At 49.4% G+C, this 25,182-nt stretch overlaps 1 protein-coding gene across 2 annotated transcripts in view; it reads left to right on the forward strand.

The window, feature by feature from the left end:
• Positions 1-5,478: 5,478 nt before the first annotated feature.
• Positions 5,479-25,182, forward strand: part of KLHL2 (kelch like family member 2) — a 265,189-nt gene continuing 245,485 nt past the window's right edge. For both annotated transcript variants that reach the window (XM_073606085.1, XM_073606086.1), the window contains exon 1: positions 5,479-5,756. In XM_073606085.1, coding sequence (XP_073462186.1) covers positions 5,650-5,756 — 107 coding nt within the window. In that variant the 5' untranslated portion in view covers positions 5,479-5,649. The remainder of the gene's footprint in view (positions 5,757-25,182) is intronic.

A 25,182-nucleotide genomic window follows, 5' to 3' on the forward strand; every position in this document is an offset into this window, starting at 1 on the left:
TGTGATTTATGGCCAGTTATTTTTAGGTCTTATTAATTCCCTATATGCAATAAGTAGTTCTAATGGGTTTACATACTGTGGGAGTTTAGCGCAATGGCTTCTGTGACTCAGTGCACTTCTCATCTTTGTGTTTAGGGGCCTTCTGTCTATGTTTATTTAACATAATAAAATGTTCATAGCAGGGTTTCCTACACAGGGGTTTTAAACATAATTTGAAACGAGAAGAACTGGTGTGGCCTTCTATCTATTCTGGTTTGATCAGACCCTCCGGTCTATTACCACGCAGACATTCACATGCAGGCATTGGCCTGGTCAAATGAAAAGACCCCCCCCCCCCCCCCCCCCCCCCCACCCCCCCCCCCCCCCCAGGCCCTGTTCACACCGAGTGATTTAACATGCGTTAATGCACAAGAGGATTTCCATTTTTTACTATGGAGGCCCGTTCATGCCTATACACTGCGCTGCCATGTGTCAGGAAAAATACTACAAGTGCTTTTGTTGCGTGGGCACATTTTTCTCCCCATAGGCTTTGATATGATCAGCAGGGTCTATACATACCCCCGGAGTGATCAGCGGGGTCTGCACATACCCCCGGAGTTCTGTACATATTACCGGAGTGATCAGCAGGGTCTGTACATACCCCCGGAGTTCTGTACATACCCCCGGAGTGATCAGCAGGGTCTGTACATACCCCCGGAGTTCTGTACATACCCCCGGAGTGATCAGCAGGGTCTGTACATACCCCCGGAGTTCTGTACATACCCCCGGAGTGATCAGCAGGGTCTATACATGCCCCCGGAGTGATCAGCAGGGTCTGTACATACCCCCGGAGTTCTGTACATACCCCCGGAGTTCTGTACATACCCCCGGAGTGATCAGCAGTGTCTGTACATACTCCCGGAGTTCTGTACAAAGCCCCGGAGTGATCAGTGGGGTCTGTACATACCCCCAGAGTGATCAGCGAGGTCTGCACATACCCCCAGAGTTCTGTACATACCCCCGGAGTGATCAGCAAGGTCTATACATACCCCCGGAGTGATCAGCGGGGGGGTCTGCACATACCCCCGGAGTTCTGTACATATCCCCGGAGTGATCAGCGGGGTCTGTACATACCCCCGGAGTTCTGTACATACCCCCGGAGTGATCAGCAGGGTCTGTACATACCCCCGGAGTTCTGTAGATACCCCCGGACTGATCAGCGGGGTCTGTACATACCCCCGGAGTGATCAGCGGGGTCTTCACATACCCCCGGAGTTCTGTACATACCCTCGGAGTGATCAGCAGGGTCTGTACATACCCCCGGAGTGATCAGCAGGGTCTGTACATACCCCCGGAGTGATCAGCGGGGTCTGTACATACCCCCGGAGTGATCAGCGGGGTCTGTACATACCCCCGGAGTGATCAGCAGGGTCTGTACATACCCCCGGAGTGATCAGCAGGGCTGTACATATCCCCGGAGTGATCAGCGGGGTCTGCACAAACGCCCGGAGTTCTGTACATACCCCCGGAGTGATCAGTAGGGTCTGTACATACCCCCGGAGTTCTGTACATACCCCCGGAGTGATCAGCAGGGTCTGTACATACCCCCGGAGTTCTATACATACCCCCCGGAGTGATCAGCAGGGCTGTACATACCCCCCGGAGTGATCAGCAGGGTCTGCACATACCCCCGGAGTTCTGTACATACCCCCGGAGTGATCAGCAGGGTCTGTACATACCCCCGGAGTTCTGTACATACCCCCTGAGTGATCAGCAGGGTCTGTACATACGCCCGGAGTGATCAGCGGGGTCTGTACATACCCCCGGAGTGATCAGCGGGGTCTGTACATACCCCCGGAGTGATCAGCAGGGTCTGTACATACCCCCGGAGTTCTGTACATACCCCCGGAGTGATCAGCAGGGTCTGTACATACGCCCGGAGTAATCAGCTGGGTCTGTACATACCCCCGGAGTGATCAGCAGGGTCTGTACATACCCCCGGAGTTCTGTAGATACCCCCGGACTGATCAGCGGGGTCTGTACATACCCCCGGAGTGATCAGCGGGGTCTTCACATACCCCCGGAGTTCTGTACATACCCTCGGAGTGATCAGCAGGGTCTGTACATACCCCCGGAGTGATCAGCAGGGTCTGTACATACCCCCGGAGTGATCAGCGGGGTCTGTACATTACCCCCGGAGTGATCAGCAGGGTCTGTACATACCCCCGGAGTGATCAGCAGGGCTGTACATATCCCCGGAGTGATCAGCGGGGTCTGTACATACCCCCGGAGTGATCAGCAGGGTCTGTACATACCCCCGGAGTGATCAGCAGGGTCTGTACATACCCCCGGAGTGATCAGCGGGGTCTGTATATACCCCCGGAGTGATCAGCGGGGTCTGTACATACACCCGGAGTGATCAGCAGGGTCTGTACATACCCCCGGAGTGATCAGCAGGGCTGTACATATCCCCGGAGTGATCAGCGGGGTCTGCACAAACGCCCGGAGTTCTGTACATACCCCCGGAGTGATCAGTAGGGTCTGTACATACCCCCGGAGTTCTGTACATACCCCCGGAGTGATCAGCAGGGTCTGTACATACCCCCGGAGTTCTATACATACCCCCCGGAGTGATCAGCAGGGCTGTACATACCCCCCGGAGTGATCAGCAGGGTCTGCACATACCCCCGGAGTTCTGTACATACCCCCGGAGTGATCAGCAGGGTCTGTACATACCCCCGGAGTTCTGTACATACCCCCTGAGTGATCAGCAGGGTCTGTACATACGCCCGGAGTGATCAGCGGGGTCTGTACATACCCCCGGAGTGATCAGCGGGGTCTGTACATACCCCCGGAGTGATCAGCAGGGTCTGTACATACCCCCGGAGTTCTGTACATACCCCCGGAGTGATCAGCAGGGTCTGTACATACGCCCGGAGTAATCAGCTGGGTCTGTACATACCCCCGGAGTGATCAGCAGGGTCTGTGCATACCCCCGGAGTTCTGTACATACCCCCGGAGTGATCAGCAGGGTCTGTACATACCCCCGGAGTTCTGTACATACCCCCGCAGTGATCAGCAGGGCTGTACATACCCCCGGAGTGATCAGCAGGGCTGTACATACCCCTGGAGTGATCAGCAGGGTCTGTACATACCCCCGGAGTTCTGTACATACCCCTGGCGTTCTGTAACATACCCCTGGCGTTCTGTACATACCCCCCAGAGTTCTGTACATACCCCCCGGAGTTCTGTACATACCCCCCGGAGTTCTGTACATATCCCCGGAGTGATCAGCAGGGTCTGTACATACCCCTGGAGTTCTGTACATACCCCCGGAGTGATCAGCAGGGTCTGTACATAACCCCGGAGTTCTGTATATACCCCCCGAAGTGATCAGCAGGGTCTGTACATACCCCCGGAGTTCTGTACATACCCCCGGAGTGATCAGCACGGTCTGTACATACCCCCGGAGTGATCAGCAGGGTCTGTACATACACCCGGAGTTCTGTACATACCCCCGGAGTGATCAGCAGGGTCTGTACATACCCCCGGAGTGATCAGCGGGGTCTGTACATACCCCCGGAGTTCTGTACATACCCCCGGAGTGATCAGCGGGGTCTGTACATACCCCCGGAGTGATCAGCGGGGTCTGTACATACCCCCGGAGTTCTGTACATACCCCCGGAGTGATCAGCAGGGTCTGTACATACCCCCGGAGTGATCAGCAGGGCTGTACATATCCCCGGAGGGATTAGCGGGGTCTGCACAAACGCCCGGAGTTCCGTACATACCCCCGGAGTGATCAGCAGGGCTGTACATACCCCCGGAGTTCTGTACATACCCCCGGAGTGATCAGCAGGGTCTGTACATACCCCCGGAGTTCTGTACATACCCCCTGAGTGATCAGCAGGGTCTGTACATACGCCCGGAGTGATCAGCGGGGTCTGTACATACCCCCAGAGTGATCAGCAGGGTCTGTACATACCCCCGGAGTTCTGTACATACCCCCGGAGTTCTGTACATACCCCTGGCATTCTGTACATACCCCCGGAGTTCTGTACATACCCCCGGAGTTCTGTACATACCCCCGGAGTTCTGTACATACCCCCCGGAGTTCTGTACATACCCCCGGAGTTCTGTACATACCCCCCGGAGTTCTGTACATACCCCCCGGAGTTCTGTACATACCCCCCGGAGTTCTGTACATACCCCCGGAGTTCTGTACATACCCCCCGGAGTTCTGTACATACCCCCGGAGTTCTGTACATACCCCCGGAGTTCTGTACATACCCCCCGGAGTTCTGTACACACCCCCCGGAGTTCTGTACATACCCCCAGAGTCAGGGCCGTTTTTAAGGCAGGGCAAAAGGGGCAGCTGCCCTGGGCCCTGTCATTGTTGTGGGGCCCAAAGCAGCTGCCTTATACTTGCCAACTATCCTGGTTTAAATTCCCTCGTCCCTTGAGGTTTTAGTCCTGTGCTGTGTCCCAATATCTCAGTGTGAAATGCTGCTACTAATGCTGCCCAGCTCTGCCCTATTGTTGTGTACAGATGACTCACCTGCAGACCCTGTGTTTACATGTAAATTACTGGCATTCATACGTAAATAGCAGCGCCCGGCGGCATTGATATGTATATCATGCCCCCCGAGGTCATATCCACAGTAATCTCTAGCAATTAATCAACAAGCAGAAATCATGTGCTGTAACCTCTAGCCACTAACCAGTGAGCCGTAATGTGTGCTGTAACCTCTAGCAACCAGTCAGTGAGTGGTAATGATACACTGTAACCTCTGGCAACCAATCGCAATAGCTGCCTGATCGGATTCAGTAAACTGATTTTGCGTCTAGCTGCTATTTATTGTATGTCTCAGAGCAGGTGGAGAGAAAAAACTGCATGGGGGGGGGGGGGGGGGGCAAGAAAAGTTTTGCCCAGGGTCCAATCAATATTAAAGATGGCCCTGCCCGGAGTGATCAGCAGGGTCTGAGGAACTGTGTGCAGGAGGAAGAAAGGATAGGATCTTTGTAAATAGGGAGGAAGTTTTCTCTGATTCTGTGTTGTGGATGTTTTTCAAGTTGGGCATCCCATAATTCCCTACCTACTCATCCAATGATCATTCCCTAATAAAACCACAAAAAACAAGCCAATGACTGATTGTCTGTGTTTGAGCTAGTGAAGGAAATGCTAAGTGACTGGCTGTGCAGCAGTGGGGCCCCGGATATCAGTGGCCCCTATGGAGGTAGTGCTACATATGTAACCATGTACAGTGATTGTCAGCTTAGGTCCCCAGTGCTCCATATGTATGAGATCAGCATATTTACACCGTGCCAGGCTGGACCAATATACAATGAAGATGATGCCTGGAGGAATGCAGACAGTGCCTGATGTGTGACTATGAGGAGTACACTTTATATGTACTGTACGAGCACACTGACTGCTCTGACTCATGTGAGCGGACATGGCAGTCTTCCACAAGCAGAGGGCGCTACTGCATTCTCTAGCTCTGTCCTAATTGGCTCAGGAAAGGCGAGATCAGGATGTGGATTGAGGCTGCTAGTTGTGAGAGGTGAGCCGCTCATACAGACACAGCTGGGGGAGGATCGCAGTGCCGGGCTCCGGAGGACTTATCTGTGGAGGGGACACAGCCGGGACACCAGCCGAGCAGTCATGGAATGAGCGGGGAGCCTGTACGGGACTCCTCTCCGCCGGCCCGGGGAATGGTGCTGACATCTGCTCGGGGCTCAGCCAGCAGCATGGAGACGTCGCCTGTCACTGCAGTGTAAGGAGCCCTGTGTATGGAGGATGGATGGATGGATGGATGGATGGTGTGTACATGACCGGGTGTCACCATGTCTCCTGGAATGGATGCTATTCTATGGGAGAGGCTGACATTTGTTGCAGTCATAGATGGAGATGAGTTCTGTTCATCCTTCCTGTGAAAGTCTATAGGGATCGCCCCCTCGTACCCCATAGAGATCGCTCCCTCGTACCCCATAGGGATCGCCCCCTCGTACCCCATAGAGATCGCCCCCTCGTACCCCATAGAGATCGCCCCCCTCGTACCCCATAGAGATCGCCCCCTCGTACCCCATAGAGATCGCCCCCTCGTACCCCATAGAGATCGCCCCCTCGTACCCCGTAGAGATCGCCCCCTCGTAGCCCATAGGGATCGCCCCCTCGTAGCCCATAGGGATCGCCCCCTCGTACCCCATAGAGATCGCCCCCTCGTAGCCCATAGGATCGCCCCCTCGTACCCCATAGAGATCGCCCCCTCGTACCCCATAGAGATCGCCCCCTCGTACCCCATAGAGATCGCCCCCTCGTACCCCATAGAGATCGCCCCCTCGTACCCCGTAGAGATCGCCCCCTCGTAGCCCATAGGGATCGCCCCCTCGTAGCCCATAGGGATCGCCCCCTCGTACCCCATAGAGATCGCCCCCTCGTAGCCCATAGGGCCCCCTCGTACCCCATAGAGATCGCCCCCTCGTAGCCCATAGAGATCGCCCCCTCGTAGCCCATAGGGATCGCCCCCTCGTAGCCCATAGGGATCGCCCCCTCGTAGCCCATAGGGATCGCCCCCTCGTAGCCCATAGGGATCGCCCCCCTCGTAGCCCATAGGGATCGCCCCCTCGTACCCCATAGAGATCGCCCCCTCGTAGCCCATAGGGATCGCCCCCTCGTAGCCCATAGGGATCGCCCCCTCGTAGCCCATAGGGATCGCCCCCTCGTAGCCCATAGGGATCGCCCCCTCGTAGCCCATAGGGATCGCCCCCTCGTAGCCCATAGGGATCGCCCCCTCGTAGCCCATAGGGATCGCCCCCTCGTAGCCCATAGGGATCGCCCCCTCGTAGCCCAAAGGGTTCGCCCCCTCGTAGCCCAAAGGGTTCGCCCCCTCGTAGCCCATAGGGATCGCCCCCTCGTAGCCCATAGGGATCGCCCCCTCGTAGCCCAAAGGGATCGCCCCCTCGTAGCCCATAGAGGTCGCCCCCTCGTAGCCCATAGAGGTCGCCCCCTCGTAGCCCATAGGGGTCGCCCCCTCGTAGCCCATAGGGGTCGCCCCCTCGTAGCCCAAAGGGGTCGCCCCCTCGTAGCCCAAAGGGGTCGCCCCCTCGTAGCCCAAAGGGGTCGCCCCCTCGTAGCCCAAAGGGGTCGCCCCCTCGTAGCCCAAAGGGGTCGCCCCCTCGTAGGCTATGGGGATCACCCCTTCTTAACTTATAGGAATCACCCCCTAGTAGCTTATGAGGGATCTCCCTGTTGTAACCTATGGGGATTGCCCCTTTGTAGCCTATGGGGATCATGCCATCATAGCGTGTAGGGATCGCCCCCTTGTAGCCTATGGTGATTGCCCCGTTATAGCGATTGCCCCCTGGTAGCCTGTGGGGGTCGTGTCCCCCCCCCCCCCCCCCACTGGCAGCCTACTTTTTTTTTTGTTTTTCATTATTTATTATCTTGCTTCCATATTACACAGTGCTTTACAGACAGGGCTGGTGCAAGAATTTTTGACACCCTGGGCGAAACCTCATTTTGCCGCCCCATTGGCTCCACCCCTGACTCCAACCCCGACTCCACCCCCTTTCCCCTGCCCATGTGACAGGAGGCAGCGCTCTACAGGAAGCATCGGCTCTGCTTCCTCTAGTGCTGGCTCCAGTGATACGCCTCTAACTACACTACCGGTCGAACGGAGCAGCTGCCTGATACTGAGTTAGTTACATGCTGCAGCCTGCAGAGCATGCAGACGCAGAGGGAAATCAGCAGCTGGGTGCCCCTAGGCAGCAGTGCGCCCTAGGCGGCTGCCTAGTTTGCCTAGTGGTAGCACCGGCCCTGTTTACAGAATACATTGATCATTCACATAGGCATGGTGCACCCAGTGAAGGGAATAGAACAAGGACCTTCCATATCTGAAAAAACTTTGTTTACTGGAGAGTCCAATAGAATATAGAGACTTGTCATGAGAGAAATACTTAAAGTAGTTGTAAACCTCAGACATGAAATCTAAACAAAAAACATATCCCTCTATAGTGTGTTCTTGTCTAAATTAGGAGCACTAAGTGTAATTTCTTTCTGGTGCTTTGTTCTTCTGCTTTCATCATGAATCGCTTCTGAATAGTTTTCCTGATAGCAAGGGGAAAAAAAGGGGGCAGGGGAGGGAGCTCCAGTATAAAGCCTGTGATTGACAGCCTCAGCTCTGTTTTTGTGTGCTTTGTGAAAGGGGGGGGGCAGGCTTCTATCCAATCAGCTGCCAGAGCTCTCCTCACTGAGCTGTGCATAGTGTGACTTCAGCTCCCCGCCCCCTTTTTCTTTCTGACAGCTCAGACAACCTTTATCATTTCTGCACTTTGAACAGATGTAGTGAAGAGACTACTACAGATAAACAAGTACAACTTGTGTAGGTGGATTTGTTTCATCTCTGTGTATAACCTGAGGCCAGTCACTTCGCTGGGTATATGTGAGGGTTTACAACCACTTTTAAGCTGCTATTGCTGACCACTACTACTGCAAATGTAAGCTACCTGGCTGTCTTGCTGATCCAGCGGCCTTGGGACTTGCTGACCAAGACCTGATTTAATTGGTTGCATGCTTGTTCTAAGTCATGACTTACAGGGGGATTGAACCCCGCATGTGCAGCTCCAGTGTCCATTCTAAAGCAGCCTAGAAGGAAAAATGCAAGAAGCCTTTACTGTGAAAAAGCATAATATGTCTTCTGCAAAAAAAAAACCTCTTCCCAACCGCACTATAGACGAATGGCGGCTACAGCGCGGTCGCACATTTCCAGGAGGATGTCTGTTGAAGTCCTCCCAGAACCCCACCCCTCACCCTCGGGGTGAGCTCTGTGATCACTGCGTCCTTAAGACACATCTGCTCACAGATCGAGGTAAGGGGCCAATCACAGCAGCCATTTACCATGTGATGAGCTGTGTCCAATCACAGCTCATCACATGTACACAAATGCCAGTTATCGGCATTTCTTTTCCTCTGCACTGTCACTGTGTGAGAAAAGTAAAGCCCATAACCAGCTTTCTAGTGACAGGGCACATTTACACTGATAATCATTGCAGCCCCATAAGTGCCTATCAGTGAAGTCTTATCAGCGCACATTAGTGAAGAAAAAAAATAACTTCTTTCCAAAAATAAAAAAAAACCCAGTGTTGATTAACTACTTGCCTACTGGGCACTTCCCCCCCCTTCCTGCCGAGGACAATTTTCAGCTTTCAGCTCTGTCGCACTTTGAATGACAATTGCACGGTCATGCCACACTGTACCCAAATGAATTTTTTATCATTGTGTTCACACAAATAGAGCTTTCTCTTGGTGGTATGTAATCGCAACTGGGGTTTTTATTTTTTGCTAAACAAACAAAAAAAAAAAAAGTTTTCATAGTTTGTTATAAAATTTTGCAAACAGGTAATTTTTCTTTTTCGTTGATGTGGGCTGCATTGATGGGCACATATGAGGCGGAACTGGTGGGCAGCACTGATAGGTGGCACTGGTAGGTGACACTAAGAGGCAGCACTAATGATGAGGCACTGGTGGGCACTGATAGGCAGCACTGATTTGCACTGGTAGGTGGCACAGATGAGGCGGTGGTGGCTCTCTATATGTGGGACCGATGTCCCTCTAACAGAAGCCGGTGAGTGGCCCTTTTTGATTAGCGGCTCTGCTTATATCACGTGATCAGTCAAGTCTGGTGGACTCGCTGAACACAGAGCGCCCCCCCCCCCCCGCAGGGTGCGTGCAGGCAGCTCATACACAGGAGGACTTATTTGGTCGCCCGCCCAGCAATTTAGGCCTGCGCTGTGACAGTATTTCACTATAGTGCGGGCGCGAAGGGGTTAAATACCTTATACCAACGAAAGAAAGCTCTATCTGTCTCAAAAAAAAAAATTATACAAATTTCATATGGTTACACTGTTGCATGACCGCTCATTTATCATTCAAATTGCAACAGCGCTGAAAGCTGAAAATTGGCCTGGGCAGGAAGGGGGGTACAAGTGCCCAGTAGGCAAGTAGTTAATTCACTTTTTTGGAGCCAAAAAAAAAAAAGCTACTTCTTAAAGTGGTTGTAAGGTCTGAAGAGGCTCTCCAGGTTTTTTTGTCAATCACAACCAGTGGGCACACAGAGGTGGCTTGGGAGTGAGCGCGCACGTGTGCCCCCCCCCCCCCCCAAGTAAGCAGCTGGCTATGAGGGCACTCAGCAGGGGGGGAGGGCAGGAGTGCCGACGGGGGAGATTTAGCCCCCCCCCCCCATAAGACCATTTTTTGCGATATGGCACTGGGTTGCTTTGACAATTGCGCAGTCATGCAATGCTGTACCCCTCCAAAAAAACATCAGGGGCTATCAAAGGGTTAAATGTGTGCCTAGCCAATGTTTTATTACATTGTGGTAGGTGCTTTTACTAGGGGAAGACATTGATCCCTTGTCCCTGCTTCGCAGAGACACAAGATCCATGACTTCCCTCCTGTCAGAGCTGCGATCTTCTGCCTTGTTTACATAGGCAAACCGCCATTCTGCCTCTTTGCTAAATCATAGGCAGGTGCCGGTGGACTTCGAGTCCGTGGTAACCGCTGCTGGGCGGCTGCTGTATGTGGCCACAGCAGGAGCGAGCTGTCGCCAGCGGTGCGCATGCGCGTCCTCTACCCGGAAGAGCCAGATTATGTGTGTGTGTAAAATAAATATATATTTTTTATACACACACAATTTATATAGCGCCAGCAGTTTACGCGGCGCTTTACAATGTAGAGGGAGGACAGCACAATTACAGTACAGTTCAATACAGGAGGGCCCTGCTCGTAGAGCTTACATTCTAAAGGGGGGGGGGTGGTGGTACAAAAGGTAATAGATGCGGGGAATGATTTGATGAGGGTGGCTCGGGTAGAGTTGTTAGGTGGGTGTGGGATAGGCTGGAAACAAAAGTGAGTACACCCCTAAGTGAAAATGTCCAAATTGGGCCAAAGTGTTAATATTTTGTGTGGCCACCATTATTTTACAGCACTGCCCTAACCCTCTTGGGCATGAAGTTCACCAGAACTTCACAGGTTGCCACTGGAGTCCTCCTCCACTCCTCCATGATGACATCACGGAGCTGGTGAATGTTAGAGACCTTGCGCTCTTCCATCTTCCATTTGAGGATGCCCCACAGATGCTCAATAGGGTTTAGATCTCGAGATATGCTTGGCCAATCCATCACCTTTACCCTCAGCTTCTTTAGCAAGGCAGTGGTCATCTTGGAGGTGTGTTTGTGGTTGTTATCATGTTGGAATACTGCCCTGCGGCCCAGTCTCCGAAGGGAGGGGTTCATGCTCTGCTTCAGTATGTCACAGTACATGTTGGCATTCATGGTTCCCTCAATGAACTGTAGCTCCCCAGTGCCGGCAGCACTCATGCAGCCCCAGACCATGACACTCCCACCACCATGTTTGTTTGTAGGCAAGACACACTTGTCTTTGTACTCCTCACCTGGTTGCCACCACACACGCTTGACACCATCTGAACCAAACAAGTTTATCTTGGTCTCATCATACCACAGGACATGGTTCCAGTAATCCATGTCCTTAGTCTGCTTGTGTTCCACAAACTGTTCGCTGGCTTTCTTGTGCATCATCTTTAGAAGAGGCTTCCTTCTGGGATGACAGCCATGCAGACTAATTTGATGCAGTGTGCGGCGTAAGGTCTGAGCGATGACAAGCTGACCCCCCCCACCCCTTCAACCTCTGCAGCAATGCTGGCAGCACTCATATATCTATTTCCCAAAGATAACCTCTGGATATGACGCTGGGCATGTGCACTCAACTTCTTTGGTCAACCATGACGAGGCCTGTTCTGAGTGGAACCTGTTCTGTTAAACTGCAGTATGGTCTTGGCCACCGTGCTGCAGCTCAGTTTCAGGGTCTTGCCAATCTTCGTATAGCTTAGGCCATCTTTATGTAGAGCAATAATTCTTTTTTTCAGATCCTCAGAGTTCTTTGCCTTGAGGTGCCATGTTGAACTTCCAGTGACCAGTATGAGAGAGTGAGAGTGATGACACCAAATTTAACACATCTGCTCCCCATTCACACCTGAGACCTTGTAACACTAACAAGTCACATGACATCGGAGAGGGAAAATGGCTAATTGGGCCCAATTTGGACATTTTTACTTAGGGGTGTACTCACTTTTGTTGCCAGCGGTTTAGACATTAATGGCTGTGTGTTGAGTTATTTTGAGAGGACAGCAAATTTACACTGTTATACAAGCTGTACACTCACTACTTTACATTGTAGCAAAGTGTCATTTCTTCAGTGTTGTCACATGAAAAAATATAATAAAATATTTACTAAAATGTGAGGGGTGTACTCACTTTTGTGAGATACTGTGTGTGTGTGTGTGTGTGTGTGTGTGTGTGTGTGTGTGTGTATATATATATATATATAATATATAATTTTCAGGCGTACAGATGACCCCCTGTAGCAGTAAAACTGCTATAGGGTGGATCGGAAGAGGTTAAAAAGAAAGAGCAGCCAACTTTTAGTATCGCTTTAAGTTCAACTTTAGAGTAACCCTGTCATCTCCTAAAAAAAAAAAAAAAAAAAAAAAAATTTTATATACTATAATTTTTTTAATAATGTAAAAGGACTATTGGTACTTACCTGTCTGTTCACCTGTGCTTTGGATCTTCGCTCTCATAAACTTTGCTATCTGAGGATCTTCTGCATCTGACACATTGGCTCACGTGTAGCATTCTGTGATGTCTTATATTAGTGTGTGTTTCTATATAGATTTTATTTGTGGACAGGCTTTCCAGAAACGCTGAGCGGTTTTGAAATGAGCTATTCTCTCATGACTCTGTATTCACTGCCTCTGCACTCTGAGTGGTCAGTACCTATAACCACATTGTGAAGGTGAAGTTTAGGTTGTTACCTGTTTGGATAAATTCATATATACTATACCCGTGTAATCACAGTGAAAGATGGACTTTTTGCGTGTTCACATATGCAGAGCTCCGTCTAATGTGTCTCCTCGGCGATCAGCAGGTGCCGGCGGTCATCTATTGGTGGCACCCACTGATCAGCTTCTGCTGTGACTAATGACAGCAAAAGTGGCGCTCCAATAGGGAGGTTGTTAACTGGTTAATGAGAAAAAAATGAGTTTAAGCAACTGTAGTATAAGACTGCAACATAACAAAACTGAAAGTTCAGGGGGTCTGAATACATTCCAAATTCAGTGTATACAAATTGCTACAAAAGCAGAATCAGTCCAGAGAGGGGCAGCTGGAAAGGAAGTTTCAGTAAGATAAACAGTGTAATTAGTAGGATATGTGTTCTCACATATTTCATTACCAATGAATTTGGTTGCAGAAATGACCTTAATAAGTTTTCCTTGGTTCCTGACATTTGCTGGTGGTGGAAGTGATGCTTGTTCCAGGATGTGCCATGTGTTTCCTGCCGGGTAGAGTACATTAGGCATTCCTGTTTTGTGGGAAGGAAGACGAATGGGTTTTCCACAGTAGGAAAACAGATCTGTGTGCCATTTAGAGAAGCATGTACAATTAGTTTAGGAATTCTTGTTCTGTGATTTGTTCTTCTAGGCACATGTCATTCCTGCTGGGCTTTAGAATCCATCCATGGTGTGAGGGCAGCTCCATGAGTGGCACAGTCTCTAGCAGCCATGTAGTTCTTCTAGGAAGCTGTTGATACTTCGCTTTACAAACTAGACACGTTCTGTCTTGTCAGGGACATCTTCTTTTATTGTTTCTTTAGACTTCCTTTTAGTGTCCTTGTCCTATAACTGCCAGCAGAAAGTCCTAGGAACTTTGACTGCTAGATGGAGTTTGTCACCATGCCAGTCTGTGGTGTCTCTACAGTATTCTTTTGTCTTGTGCTTTGAAGTATGTCGCCAAAGACAAAAAGGAATGTGTTATTTTAAGGAGTAACATTTATCTAGATTAATGAAGGCATGTGGCCAGCTGAAACAAAGTTTACACGTTCAGATTTACGGATGTGTCAGTTATGCCCAGAGCGCTCAAATGCCTGTAGACTTCACATGGCAGTCTGTCTACTACAGGAGCCAGCAGACCACTTTAGACCATGTTTACACGTGCAGTTGGGGGGGTTTACCCTTGCGCTTACAGGGTAACTCCACGTTGGTAGGAAGAAAATAGCAAATAAATAAAATGGCATATACAATTGCAACACAAGTCATTACCTTTCCTTTTCAATCTGCAGTGCTGTAATCTTCTGTAAAATGCAATATGGCTACTTGGAGGTGTTCTGTACACAGAACACCCCCTATATATGTAATTTCCTGCTTGTGTGATTGGCTCACTGATTTTCTCAGAAGTCTGCACTAAGATACAAGTCAGATTTCAGGCATCCCCTGCAACAAAAATGTAATTTACATATATTCTGTCTCTGAGGTCCCTATAAAAAACGCTATTTCTTTCTCGTACATCACGGGACACAGAGCCTCAGTAATTACTGATGGGTTATATAGGGTATCACTAGGTGATTGGACACTGGCACACCCTAAACAGGAAGTTCAACCCCCTATATAATCTCTCCCCTTACAGGGATACCTCAGTTTTTTCGCCAGTGTCTTAGGTGTTGGACGTGTAAAGATGTCCTGTGCTGAGCTCCAAAGGGAATATCCTATATCCTATACTGGGGCAAGCCATGCAAACCGGATCCATTTCAAGGTGTCCTTTTTAGGCCGAATTGGATGGTACCCGGGCCTCGTGTCCGAAGATACGAGGTCTTACCTGTAACGCTTCTCTTTTTAGAGAGCTGGACCCCGGGATCCAGTATTTGATTTTTCTAGCCATATCCCTGGCGGGGTGCTTTACGGGCCCAGAACTGTGGATCCTCCTTTTCTAGGGGGCCCCTGTCTCTGAATGTTTTCCAAACGGAGCCCACCGTGAGAGGTGAAGACTGGGTCTGTATAACAGAACCCTGCAGCTGGATAAGGTAAGGGAGATTCCTCAGAATTTTTTAATTCTAGTAGGTTTCTCCTTTAAGTAAATGTATGCTATGCCTATTGTCGCCACCGGGGGCTGCCAAGAGCACATACCTTCACATGCTTGATTTGTCTGTCTCAGTGTTCACGCTGCACAGCTCCTCTAGCCGACCTCCAGGTAGGATGGGATGGGGGGCTCTTCCCCAGGGATATTCCCCCCAAGATTAGGGGGCGGTGGTGGTCTGAAAGGCAGTAGTATACCGCGCTACTGCCGCCGCCACTACTATTGGCAGATCCCATCATCTGCCGGCCTCTCTCCTTCCTCCTCCACCCCAGCCTTCCCTCCATGCTTGTCCTGGAGGGTTGGCTCGTGCGGGAAAGCGCACGGTTTTTTGAAAAAACGAGGAGGGGGCGGGAGGGGTGGTCGGAGGAGGGGGGGGCGGGAGGGGTGGTCGGAGGAGGGGAGGGGTGGTCGGAGGAGGGGGGAGCGTTAGCGCGACGTCCGGCGTGCCTAGACGCCCACATCGCCAGCTGCACAGGCTATAAAAAGCACACTTTTTCAGGTGCACTCAGCCTATGGAGGGACACAGAGCTGACTGTTGCATGCAAGGTGGGACACAGGCATTCTCCCAGGCAGCATTTACTTTAGAAACATTTGACTGGGCATTGGTAGCAGCGACAGTTGCTGTACTACATCGCTCAGCAGTCAGTGTTTTATTTCTGTGATACCTCCACCTTGTTGCTTTGCACTATGGGTAGAAGAGGTACAAATACCCCAAAAACCAGTGGCTCTAGGGGATCTCCTTCGGGCTCTGAGGACCCCCCTTCTGCAGCACCTTCCCCCCATGAAGGATCTGGGATGGCTGGACAGGGTGAGCCATCGGGGTCAGGGGCTGCATCTGCTTCTGGCACTTCAGCCCCTGTATACATTACGCTGGAGGTTTTTTACTCAACAATTAATGGACTAGAGGAAAGATTAATGGCCTTAATCGCATCTTCACTCAGTGGAAGAAAACGCAATAGGTCTTCCTCTGTTACCCAGGACCCTCAGGCAGAGGAACTCTGGGGAAAAAGGAGAAGAATCTCTTTCAGAGGATCGGGATGGGACTGATGATTCTTCCTCTGAGGAATCAATTGGAGAAGGGCCCTCTTCGGCTTCTCAGGATGAGAAGGTGTTAGTACAGATCCTTGCTGGATTGGTCCGCTCCACATTTAAATTAACCGTATGAGTCAGTTAAAGAACCCTCTTCTTCTTTGGGTTCACTGAAGCCTCCTCAAACAACACATGCTTTTCCTGTTCATAATTTACTAGAAAAGCTCATTTATTCTGAGTGGGATCGCCCAGATAAACGTTTTTTTCCTCCTAAAAAGTTTTCAACACTTTATCCTATGGAAGAAAAGTTTATAAAGATGTGGGGGATACCGGCTGTTGACACTGCCATTTCCTCCGTAAAAAATGTCTGACTTGTCCTGTAGACAATGCTCAGATGCTCAGGGATCCTGTTGATAAAAAGATGGAATCCCTGTTGAAAAATATTTTCTCCTTAGCAGGTTCAGTAGCTCGACCTGCAGTGGCAGTGATCGGAGTCTGTCAATACTTGAGAGACCATGTTAAGTAGGTCCTCAAAGTTCTACCTGAACAGCAGGCCCAGGGGTTGGCTAACCTTCCAGCGGCCTTATGTTTTGCTGCTGACGCTATCAGAGATTCTATCATCCAAACCTCTCGTCTTTCACTTGGGTTGATGCATATGCATAGAATCTTATGGTTGAAAAATTGGTCAGCCGAAGCACCATGTAAGAAGCTTCTGACTGGATTTCCATTTCGTGGTGCAAGGTAACAACGGATGCCAGTCTTTTGGGTTGGGGAGCAGTTCTGGAACAGTCTGCAGTCCAGGGGGGAATGGTCCGATATCGAGAAGACCTTACCCATCAACATTCTGGAGATCCGTGCGGCATATCTAGTCCTAAGGGCCTGGACTCTCAGGCTACAGGGTTGCCCTGTCAGGATCCGGTCCGACAATGCCACAGCAGTGGCCTATATCATTCATCAGGGAGGCACCAGGAGTCGTGCAGCTCAGAGAGGTGAACCAGATTTTAGTCTGGGCAGAGAAGCATGTGCCATGCATATCGGCAGTTTTCATTCCAGGGATAGAGAACTGGCAGGCGGACTATTTGAGTCGCCAACGGTTAGTCCCGGGGGAATGGTCTCTTCACCCCGATGTCTTTTGGGCCATATGCCAAAGATGGGGGATACCAGATGTAGATCTCTTTGCGTCCAGGATCAACAATAAGGTCGACAAGTTTGTGGCAAGAACAAGGGATCCTCTTGCATACGGGACAGATGCGTTGGTGATTCCGTGGCATCAGTTCTCACTGATTTATGCGTTTCCTCCTATTATGCTACTGCCATGGCTTCTTCGCAGGATCTGGCAGGAAAAGAAGTCGGTACTTCTGGTGGCCCCAGCGTGGCCCAGAAGAGCTTGGTATGCAGAGATAGTAAGAATGACAGTGGGTTCCCCGTGGACCCTACCGTCACGTTCAGACCTATTATCTCAAGGTCCAGTATTCCATCCTGCCTTACAAACACTAAATTTGACGGTTTGGCTGTTGAGACCCACGTTCTGAGGAGTCATGGGCTTTCAGGTCCTGTGATCTCTACTTTAATCAATGCTAGGAAGCCAGCTTCCAGAGTGATTTATCATAGAGTTTGGAAAACTTATGCATCCTGGTGTGAAGCCAGGGGTTGGCATCCAAGACCTCCTCTGTAACTCTAAACGGGTAACCTGTAAAAAATGTTAAAGGATCGCCTGTGGAGATTTTTAAGTACCAAAGTTTGGCGCCATTCCACGAGTGTGCGCAACTTTAAAGCATGACATGTTGGGTATCTATTTACTTGGAGTAACATCATCTTTCACATTATACAAAAATTGGGCTAACTTTTGACTGTGTTATTTTTTTTTTATTCATGAAACTGTTTAAAAAAAAACGCATTTGAAAAATCGCTGCGGAAATACCGTGTGACATAAAAAGTTTCAATGGCCACCATTTTATTCCCTAGGGTCTCTGCATATATAATGTTTGGGGGTTTTGTGTAAATTTCTAAAAAAAGATGATGATTTTTACATTACAGAATTGGCACAGATGGGAAGTGGTTAAAGTTTCTAACTACCAGCATGAATAAGTTCTTTTGCCCTGTACACACGAGCGGAATGTCCGACAGAAAAAGTCTGACGGAAGCTTTTCATCGTCTGTTCCGATCGTGTGTATGCCTCATCGGACTTCTTTTTTTGAAAATCCTGATGGACCCAGAAATAGAACATGTTCTAAATATTTCCGCCGGCACCAATTCCTATCGGGAAAACCGCTCGTCTGTATGCTGTTCCGACGGACCTAAAACGACGCATGCTCTGAAGCAAGTACGAGACGGAAGCTATTGGCTACTGGCTACTGAACTTCCTTTTTTAGTCCTATCGTAAGTGTTGTATGTCACTGCGTTCTGGAAGGTCGGACTTTAGTTTGACCGTGTGTAGGCAAGACCGCTTGAATGGAATTCCATCGGAGTTCCGTCGGAGAAACCTTTGGAGTTTATTCAGACTGCTAAACCGGTCGTGTGCACGTGGCATTACATTTAAAGGCACCTCCGCCAGCTGGCCGAAGACCAGAACCAAGCCAGATCGTCTTTGTTCGAGTCTCAAATCTAGTAACCTGGAAGCCATGTCATGACATCGCTTCCGGATTACTGGCATCCTAAAGGCACCAGTTTTAAAAGATAGAAAGTATTAAACTCCGATCTTGATGTTTTGAATACTTTCATGTACATTCCTTGTGACAGCAATAACAGTGTTAAAAAATAAAAAAATTAAAAGAACAGTGTCAAAATTAAGTTTCACATTTACAGAATATCAGCACCTGATATTGGCCTGAAAGGTAGCCAAAAAATCGCTATTGGCCCTGAAAAAACGATATTGGTCGACCCCTAGTATATACTTACTAGTTTTGAATTTTTTTATTTTTTATCCCCCCCCCCCCCCATCTCTTTTTAACTATAGATCTATGTTCGTCCCAAGCGTGTTTGAAACCACATAGGCCTCATGTACACTGCAGCTGATAAACGGACATTTAGAAGCTGTTGGGCTGAGTGCCCCTGAACTCTCCTCAATGTTATTGGTACATGTACACTCAGTCCTTTAGTCGTTTGTAGGCAGTTGAAGTTAGAAGCATTTTTTGGAAAGCAAAAAAATGCGTTCAGAACGGGAGTTCAGGGGCATTTGAAACGACAAATGTCTGTAACAGCTTGTAAACACGTCCAAACGCGGTAGCTCACATTTACAAGCATTTTCGTTTATAGGCGTTTTCAATTGTGAATCTTTTTTGATCATTTTGAATGGTAAAACATTGGCTTTCCGAGCGAGAGAGCTTTTCAAACGTCCTGCGTACATGAAGCCTTAGGCTTCATGTACACGGGACATTTTAAAACCTCCCCTGAATGATTTTACTTGACAGATAGTAAACGTTTAAAAACATCCTTTTTGCTGCATTTACATGCTGTGTTTAGCCATGTTTACTTTTTAGGAGCGTTTTTTTTTTAACCACTTAAGGACTAGCCTCGTTTGGAATTTAGGTGTTTACATGTTTAAAACAGTTTTTTTTGCTATAAAATTACTTGGAACCCCCAAACATTATATATTTTTTCTAACACCCTAGAGAATAAAATGGCGGTCATTGCAATCCTTTTTTATTTCACACCGTATTTGCGCAGTGGTCTTACAAGCGCGATTTTTTTTGGAAAAAATCACTTTTTTGAATAAAAAAATAAGACAACAGTAAAGTTAGCCCACTTTTTTTTATATTGTGAAAGATAATGTTACACTGAGTAAATTGATACCCAACATTTCACGCTTCAAAATTGCGCCTGCTCATGGAATGGCGTCAAACTTTTACCCTCAAAAATCTCCATAGGCGACGTTTAAAAAAATTCTACAGGTTGCATGTTTTGTGTTACAGAGGAGGTCTAGGGCTAGAATTATTGCTCTCGCTCTACCGATGGCGGCGATACTTCACATGTGTGGTTTGACCACCGTTTTCATATGCGGGTGCTAGGGCTGGGAGATTTTCTTAAGAGAATCGAAGATTTTTTTTTTTTTTTTAAGAAAACTCGATTCACGATTTGAATCGAGTTTTTTTTTTTCTTTGGAAACCGCGCCTGTCCTGAGGCGCTGCGGGCATGAGCTTTTAGGTGAGGTCACGGCTTCGGCCTAGATTCGATTTTGAATCGATTTGACCTCTCAACTCGATTCAAGATTTAAATCGATTTTTTTCCCAGCCCTAGCGGGCGCTACTCACGTATGCGTTTGCTTCTGCGCGCGAGCTCGTCTGGACGGGGGGTTTAAACATTTTTTTTTATTATTTTTCTTATTTATTCTATATGATTTTATTTATTTTTACACTGTTAAAAAAAAAAAAAAAATGTGTCACTTTTATACCTATTACAAGGAATCTATTACATCCCTTGTAATAGAAAAAAGCATGACCGGTCCTCTTAAATATGAGATCTGGGGTCAAAAAGACCTCAGATCTCATATTTTAAAGTTATTTAAAAATATGACATTGAAAAAAATATGCCTTTTAAGACGTATGAGCGTGAAGTGACTGCAGTGTCATGGAGACGAGCGGGCGCCATCTTCCCCTCACTCATCTCCAGGTTCAGCTAGAGGACAGACGCGATCGCCTCCGCCACTATCGACGGCTCCAGTAAGCGGAGGAGGGCACCAGATCGCAGCGGGAGGGGGGGGGGGCCCTCTCCCACCACTGATAAAAGTGATCTTGTGGCGAATCTGCCGCAGAGACCACTTTTATCTTGTAGCCGACCGCCGCATGAAAACGGGGATACCGGGGTTATGTCAGCTAGCTGCTGCCATAACAACAATATTCGCCGGCAAAGCTAGGACGTACATCGGCGTGCGGCGGTCGGCAAGTGGTCAAAATATTTTTTTTCTAATAGTCAAAAATGTATCTCGATTAAAAACGCCTGTAAACGATACACAGCTGAACGCGACTTACAGTGTTTACAAGCTGTTACAGCCTTTTGGCGTTTTTATATGCCTCTGAACATCCGTCCTGAACGCCTTTTTTTTTTTTTTTTTTTTTTTTTAATTTTCTCCCAAAAAATGCTTCTAAACTCAACTGCCTAGAAAGGACTATAAACGACCCTGTGTACATGTACTGATAAGATAACAGAGGAGAGTTCAGGGGCAGCTGAAAAAAATGCCCAACTGCTCCTAAACATCCGTTTACCAGCAGCCGTGTACATGAGGCCTAAAGGTTTCAATCATATCTCCCCTTTCTCTTCGTTCCACCATATACATGTACATATTAAAGAGGAACTGCAGTCTGCTCACATAATTTGTAATAAAAACATCTTTGCCATCCTGAAGCTTCCCTCCGACCACTTTGCATATTATTTTATATATACTGTGATTCTGTACTTGCCAAATATGCTGCAGAAATCTCCCTCCACGGAGTCTGGCTGCATCCATTTTAACTGTGGGCAACTAAAGCTGCTGCCCATTCACTTCCTGTATTTACACACAGACACACCTCCAGCTCTGCAGCTCTCATTGGCCCTCTTATGACTCATCCCCCTCCCTTCCTGGCAAACTCTCACAAGAGTGAGAGAGAGAGGGAGCTGTGCATTATGTCATAGGCCTAGGCTTATTACCAGACAAGAAACAAGAAGTGGGCTGTATAAGGTATTTACTGGCAGAAAAAAAAGTTTTACTATCCACAGTTAAAACAACAAGGGCAGAAAATTTAATAGATGGAAAGATGAAAAAATGACTGAAGTTCTGCTTTATGCTCCCAAAGTCGCTCTTGATATGTTACCTTTCAGCACACCGCTTTAGAGCAGGAGTTGAAGGGGAAAAGATGTAGCTACTAAAGTTTTCCTTGATGTCAAGTTTATTTTAAAGTGTTATCTGTCAAATTCGGAATACAGCAGCTGCTAATGCAGTTTTGTCTTTGAAGGTTCATCTTCTGCTCTGGCATTCTTACCCTAGCATCACTTTTGCACCAGGTTTACATTATTGCAGTGCCTTGCCCGTCATTTGCTTTGAATTGGCTGTTAATGCCCTGAAACACAGGTTAGAATGCAGCACATAACAGTGTTCACACAGTGACATTAGACATGTGCATTAATATTTCAATAACGCCCAGTAATATGACTTTTATCCAACACGTAACTGTAAATCCATCCTCAGTGAGTCATATGCAGATTGGATACATGACACCTTGATAGTGGAGAGAAAGGATGAGCATGACATTCCTGGAGTTTGACAAAGGCAGCAGCTCCCATATTTCTGTCCTGACTGGCTCCTTTTATAGAAAACCTGTCATGAGACAATTGCCTCTCCTTGTGATGATGTTGCATAGTTAATCAGGTTGAAAAAATTACACAAGTACATCTAGTTCAACCAATAAAAAAAAAATAATAATCATACATATTTGGAGATATAATTTCTTTTCCTCTAGATGTAAAGAGTGCCCCCTTGTCCTCTGTGATGACCTTAACCGGTTCCCGACTGGCTCACGCAGATAAACTGTGGCAGAATGGCTCTCCTGGGCTAAACCCCGTACGGTTACCTCTTTCCTCTTTTCGGCCACCAGAGGGCGCGCATGCCCGGCACGGCGGGGGACCCGATGCGCGTGGCCGACGGTTGCGATCCCTACAGTCTCCACAACGCATCGCCACCCACGCCCAGCACCATCCATCCCTTCAGTCTCCACAACGCATCGCCACCCACGCCCAGCACCACCCATCCCTCCAGTCTCTGCAACGCATCACCATCCATCCCTCCAGTCTCCAACGCATCGCCACCCACGCCCCAGCACCATCCATCCCTCCAGTCTCCGCAATGCATTGCCACCCACGCCCAGCACCATCCATCCCTTCAGTCTCCACAACGCATCGCCACCCAAGCCCAGCACCATCCATCCCTTCAGTCTCCACAACGCATCGCCACCCATGCCCAGCACCATCCATCCCTCCAGTCTCTGCAACGCATCGCTACCCACGCCCAGCACCATCCATCCCTCCAGTCTCCGCAACGCATCGCTACCCACGCCCCAGCACCATCCATCCCTCCAGTCATCACAACACATCGCCATCCATGCTCCCAGAGTGTTAAAATAAAAGTGGGTGCTGTGGCAGAATGGCTCTCCTGGGCTAAACCCCGTACGGTTACCTCTTTCCCCTTTTCGGCCACCAGAGGGCGCGCATGCCCGGCACGGCGGGGGACCCGATGCGCGTGGCCGACGGTTGCGATCCCTACAGTCTCCACAACGCATCGCCACCCACGCCCAGCACCACCCATCCCTCCAGTCTCTGCAACGCATCACCATCCATCCCTCCAGTCTCCAACGCATCGCCACCCACGCCCCAGCACCATCCATCCCTCCAGTCTCCGCAATGCATTGCCACCCACGCCCAGCACCATCCATCCCTCCAGTCTCCACAACGCATCGCCATCCATGCTCCCAGCACCATCCATCCCTCCAGTCTCCGCAATGCATTGCCACCCACGCCCAGCACCATCCATCCCTCCAGTCTCCACAACGCATCGCCATCCATGCTCCCAGCACCATCCATCCCTCCAGTCTCCACAACGCATCGCCACCCACGCCCAGCACCATCCATCCCTCCAGTCTCCGCAATGCATTGCCACCCACGCCCAGCACCATCCATCCCTTCAGTCTCCACAACGCATCGCCACCCAAGCCCAGCACCATCCATCCCTTCAGTCTCCACAACGCATCGCCACCCACGCCCAGCACCATCCATCCCTCCAGTCTCCACAACGCATCGCCATGTGGCGCTCCCAGCACCATCCATCCCTCCAGTCTCCACAACGCATCGCCACCCATGCCCAGCACCATCCATCACTCTAGTCTCTGCAACGCATCGCCACCCACGCCCAGCACCATCCATCACTCCAGTCTCTGCAACGCATCGCCACCCACGCCCAGCACCATCCATCCCTCCAGTCTCTGCAACGCATCGCCACCCACGCCCAGCACCATCCATCCCTCCAGTCTCCACAATGCATCGCTACCCACGCCCCAGCACCATCCATCCCTCCAGTCATCACAACACGTCGCCATCCATGCTCCCAGAGTGTTAAAATAAAAGTGGGTGCACTGAAGGATTCGTGGGGCGACCAGTGGGCGGGCCCTGGAGAATGTTGGGGGTCGGGCCCAGGCCTAAAGCTGTGTAAGGGGCCCCAAAATTTCTGATGGCTGCCCCAGGTGGGGAATACTTAAACCACTTAAACCACTTATGATTGACCCAGTACAGTGACAGACCTGCTCGCTCAGATGGGTTAGGGCTAGGATCTGAACATTTTTTTCTGAGAAAAATACTGGGGTGTGGCAGCTACAGTATCTGCTGCCATCACAACGCTATTTAACGTCAAAGTACCGATGTATATCCACGGTGGGCGGTCCGGAAATGGTTAAAGGGGTTGTAAACCCTCGTGTTTTTTTCAACCTTAATGCATCCTATGCATTAAGGTGAAAAAACACCTGGCAGTGACCGGCCCCCCAGCCCCCCCCCCCCCGTTTTACTTACCGGAGCCCCGTATTTCCCTCAGCAGAGACGCGCTGTCTCTCTCCACAGGGTCCCGGCTCTTGATTGGATAGATTAATAGCAGCGCAGCCATTGTCTTCCGCTGCTGTCAATCAAATCCAATGACGTGGGTGCCAGGGGGTGGGGCCGAGTCCAGCATTCGTGTCCATGGATGCCGAATGCTGGACTCAGGAGCGCGCTCGCAAGGTAATCCCCCCGGGAGAGCGCTTCTCCTAGGGGGTTATCTGATGCGGGGAGGAGCTACCAGCGTCGCCTGGGGACCCCAGAAGAGGATAATCGGGGCCACTCTGTGCAAAACGAGCTGCACAGTGGAGGGAAGTATGACATGTTTGTTATTTTAAATTTAAACAGAAAACAAGGGTTTACAATCACTTTAACTTTTCAGATTATCATTCGTTTTGTTAGAAAATTTTCAAACTTGTCCTTTTGATTTTTTTTTTGGGCTCAAAAATGTCCCAATCGATTACTGATCTGTGCCTATTACCTGGCCGAAAAAACAAACAAACTGTCCAAATGACCGAATTTCGGACGATTTATTTTTAATTTTTTTTGTATAGTGTATGGCCAGCATAAGGCATGCATTATTCATTATTTTTTTTATTTTTTTCATGTGACTAGCAGGTTGAAGGGGAAAAGAAT

Source organism: Aquarana catesbeiana, linkage group LG01 (assembly GCF_042186555.1).
Source record: "Aquarana catesbeiana isolate 2022-GZ linkage group LG01, ASM4218655v1, whole genome shotgun sequence".
In the NCBI taxonomy this organism is placed as follows: Eukaryota; Metazoa; Chordata; class Amphibia; order Anura; family Ranidae; genus Aquarana; species Aquarana catesbeiana.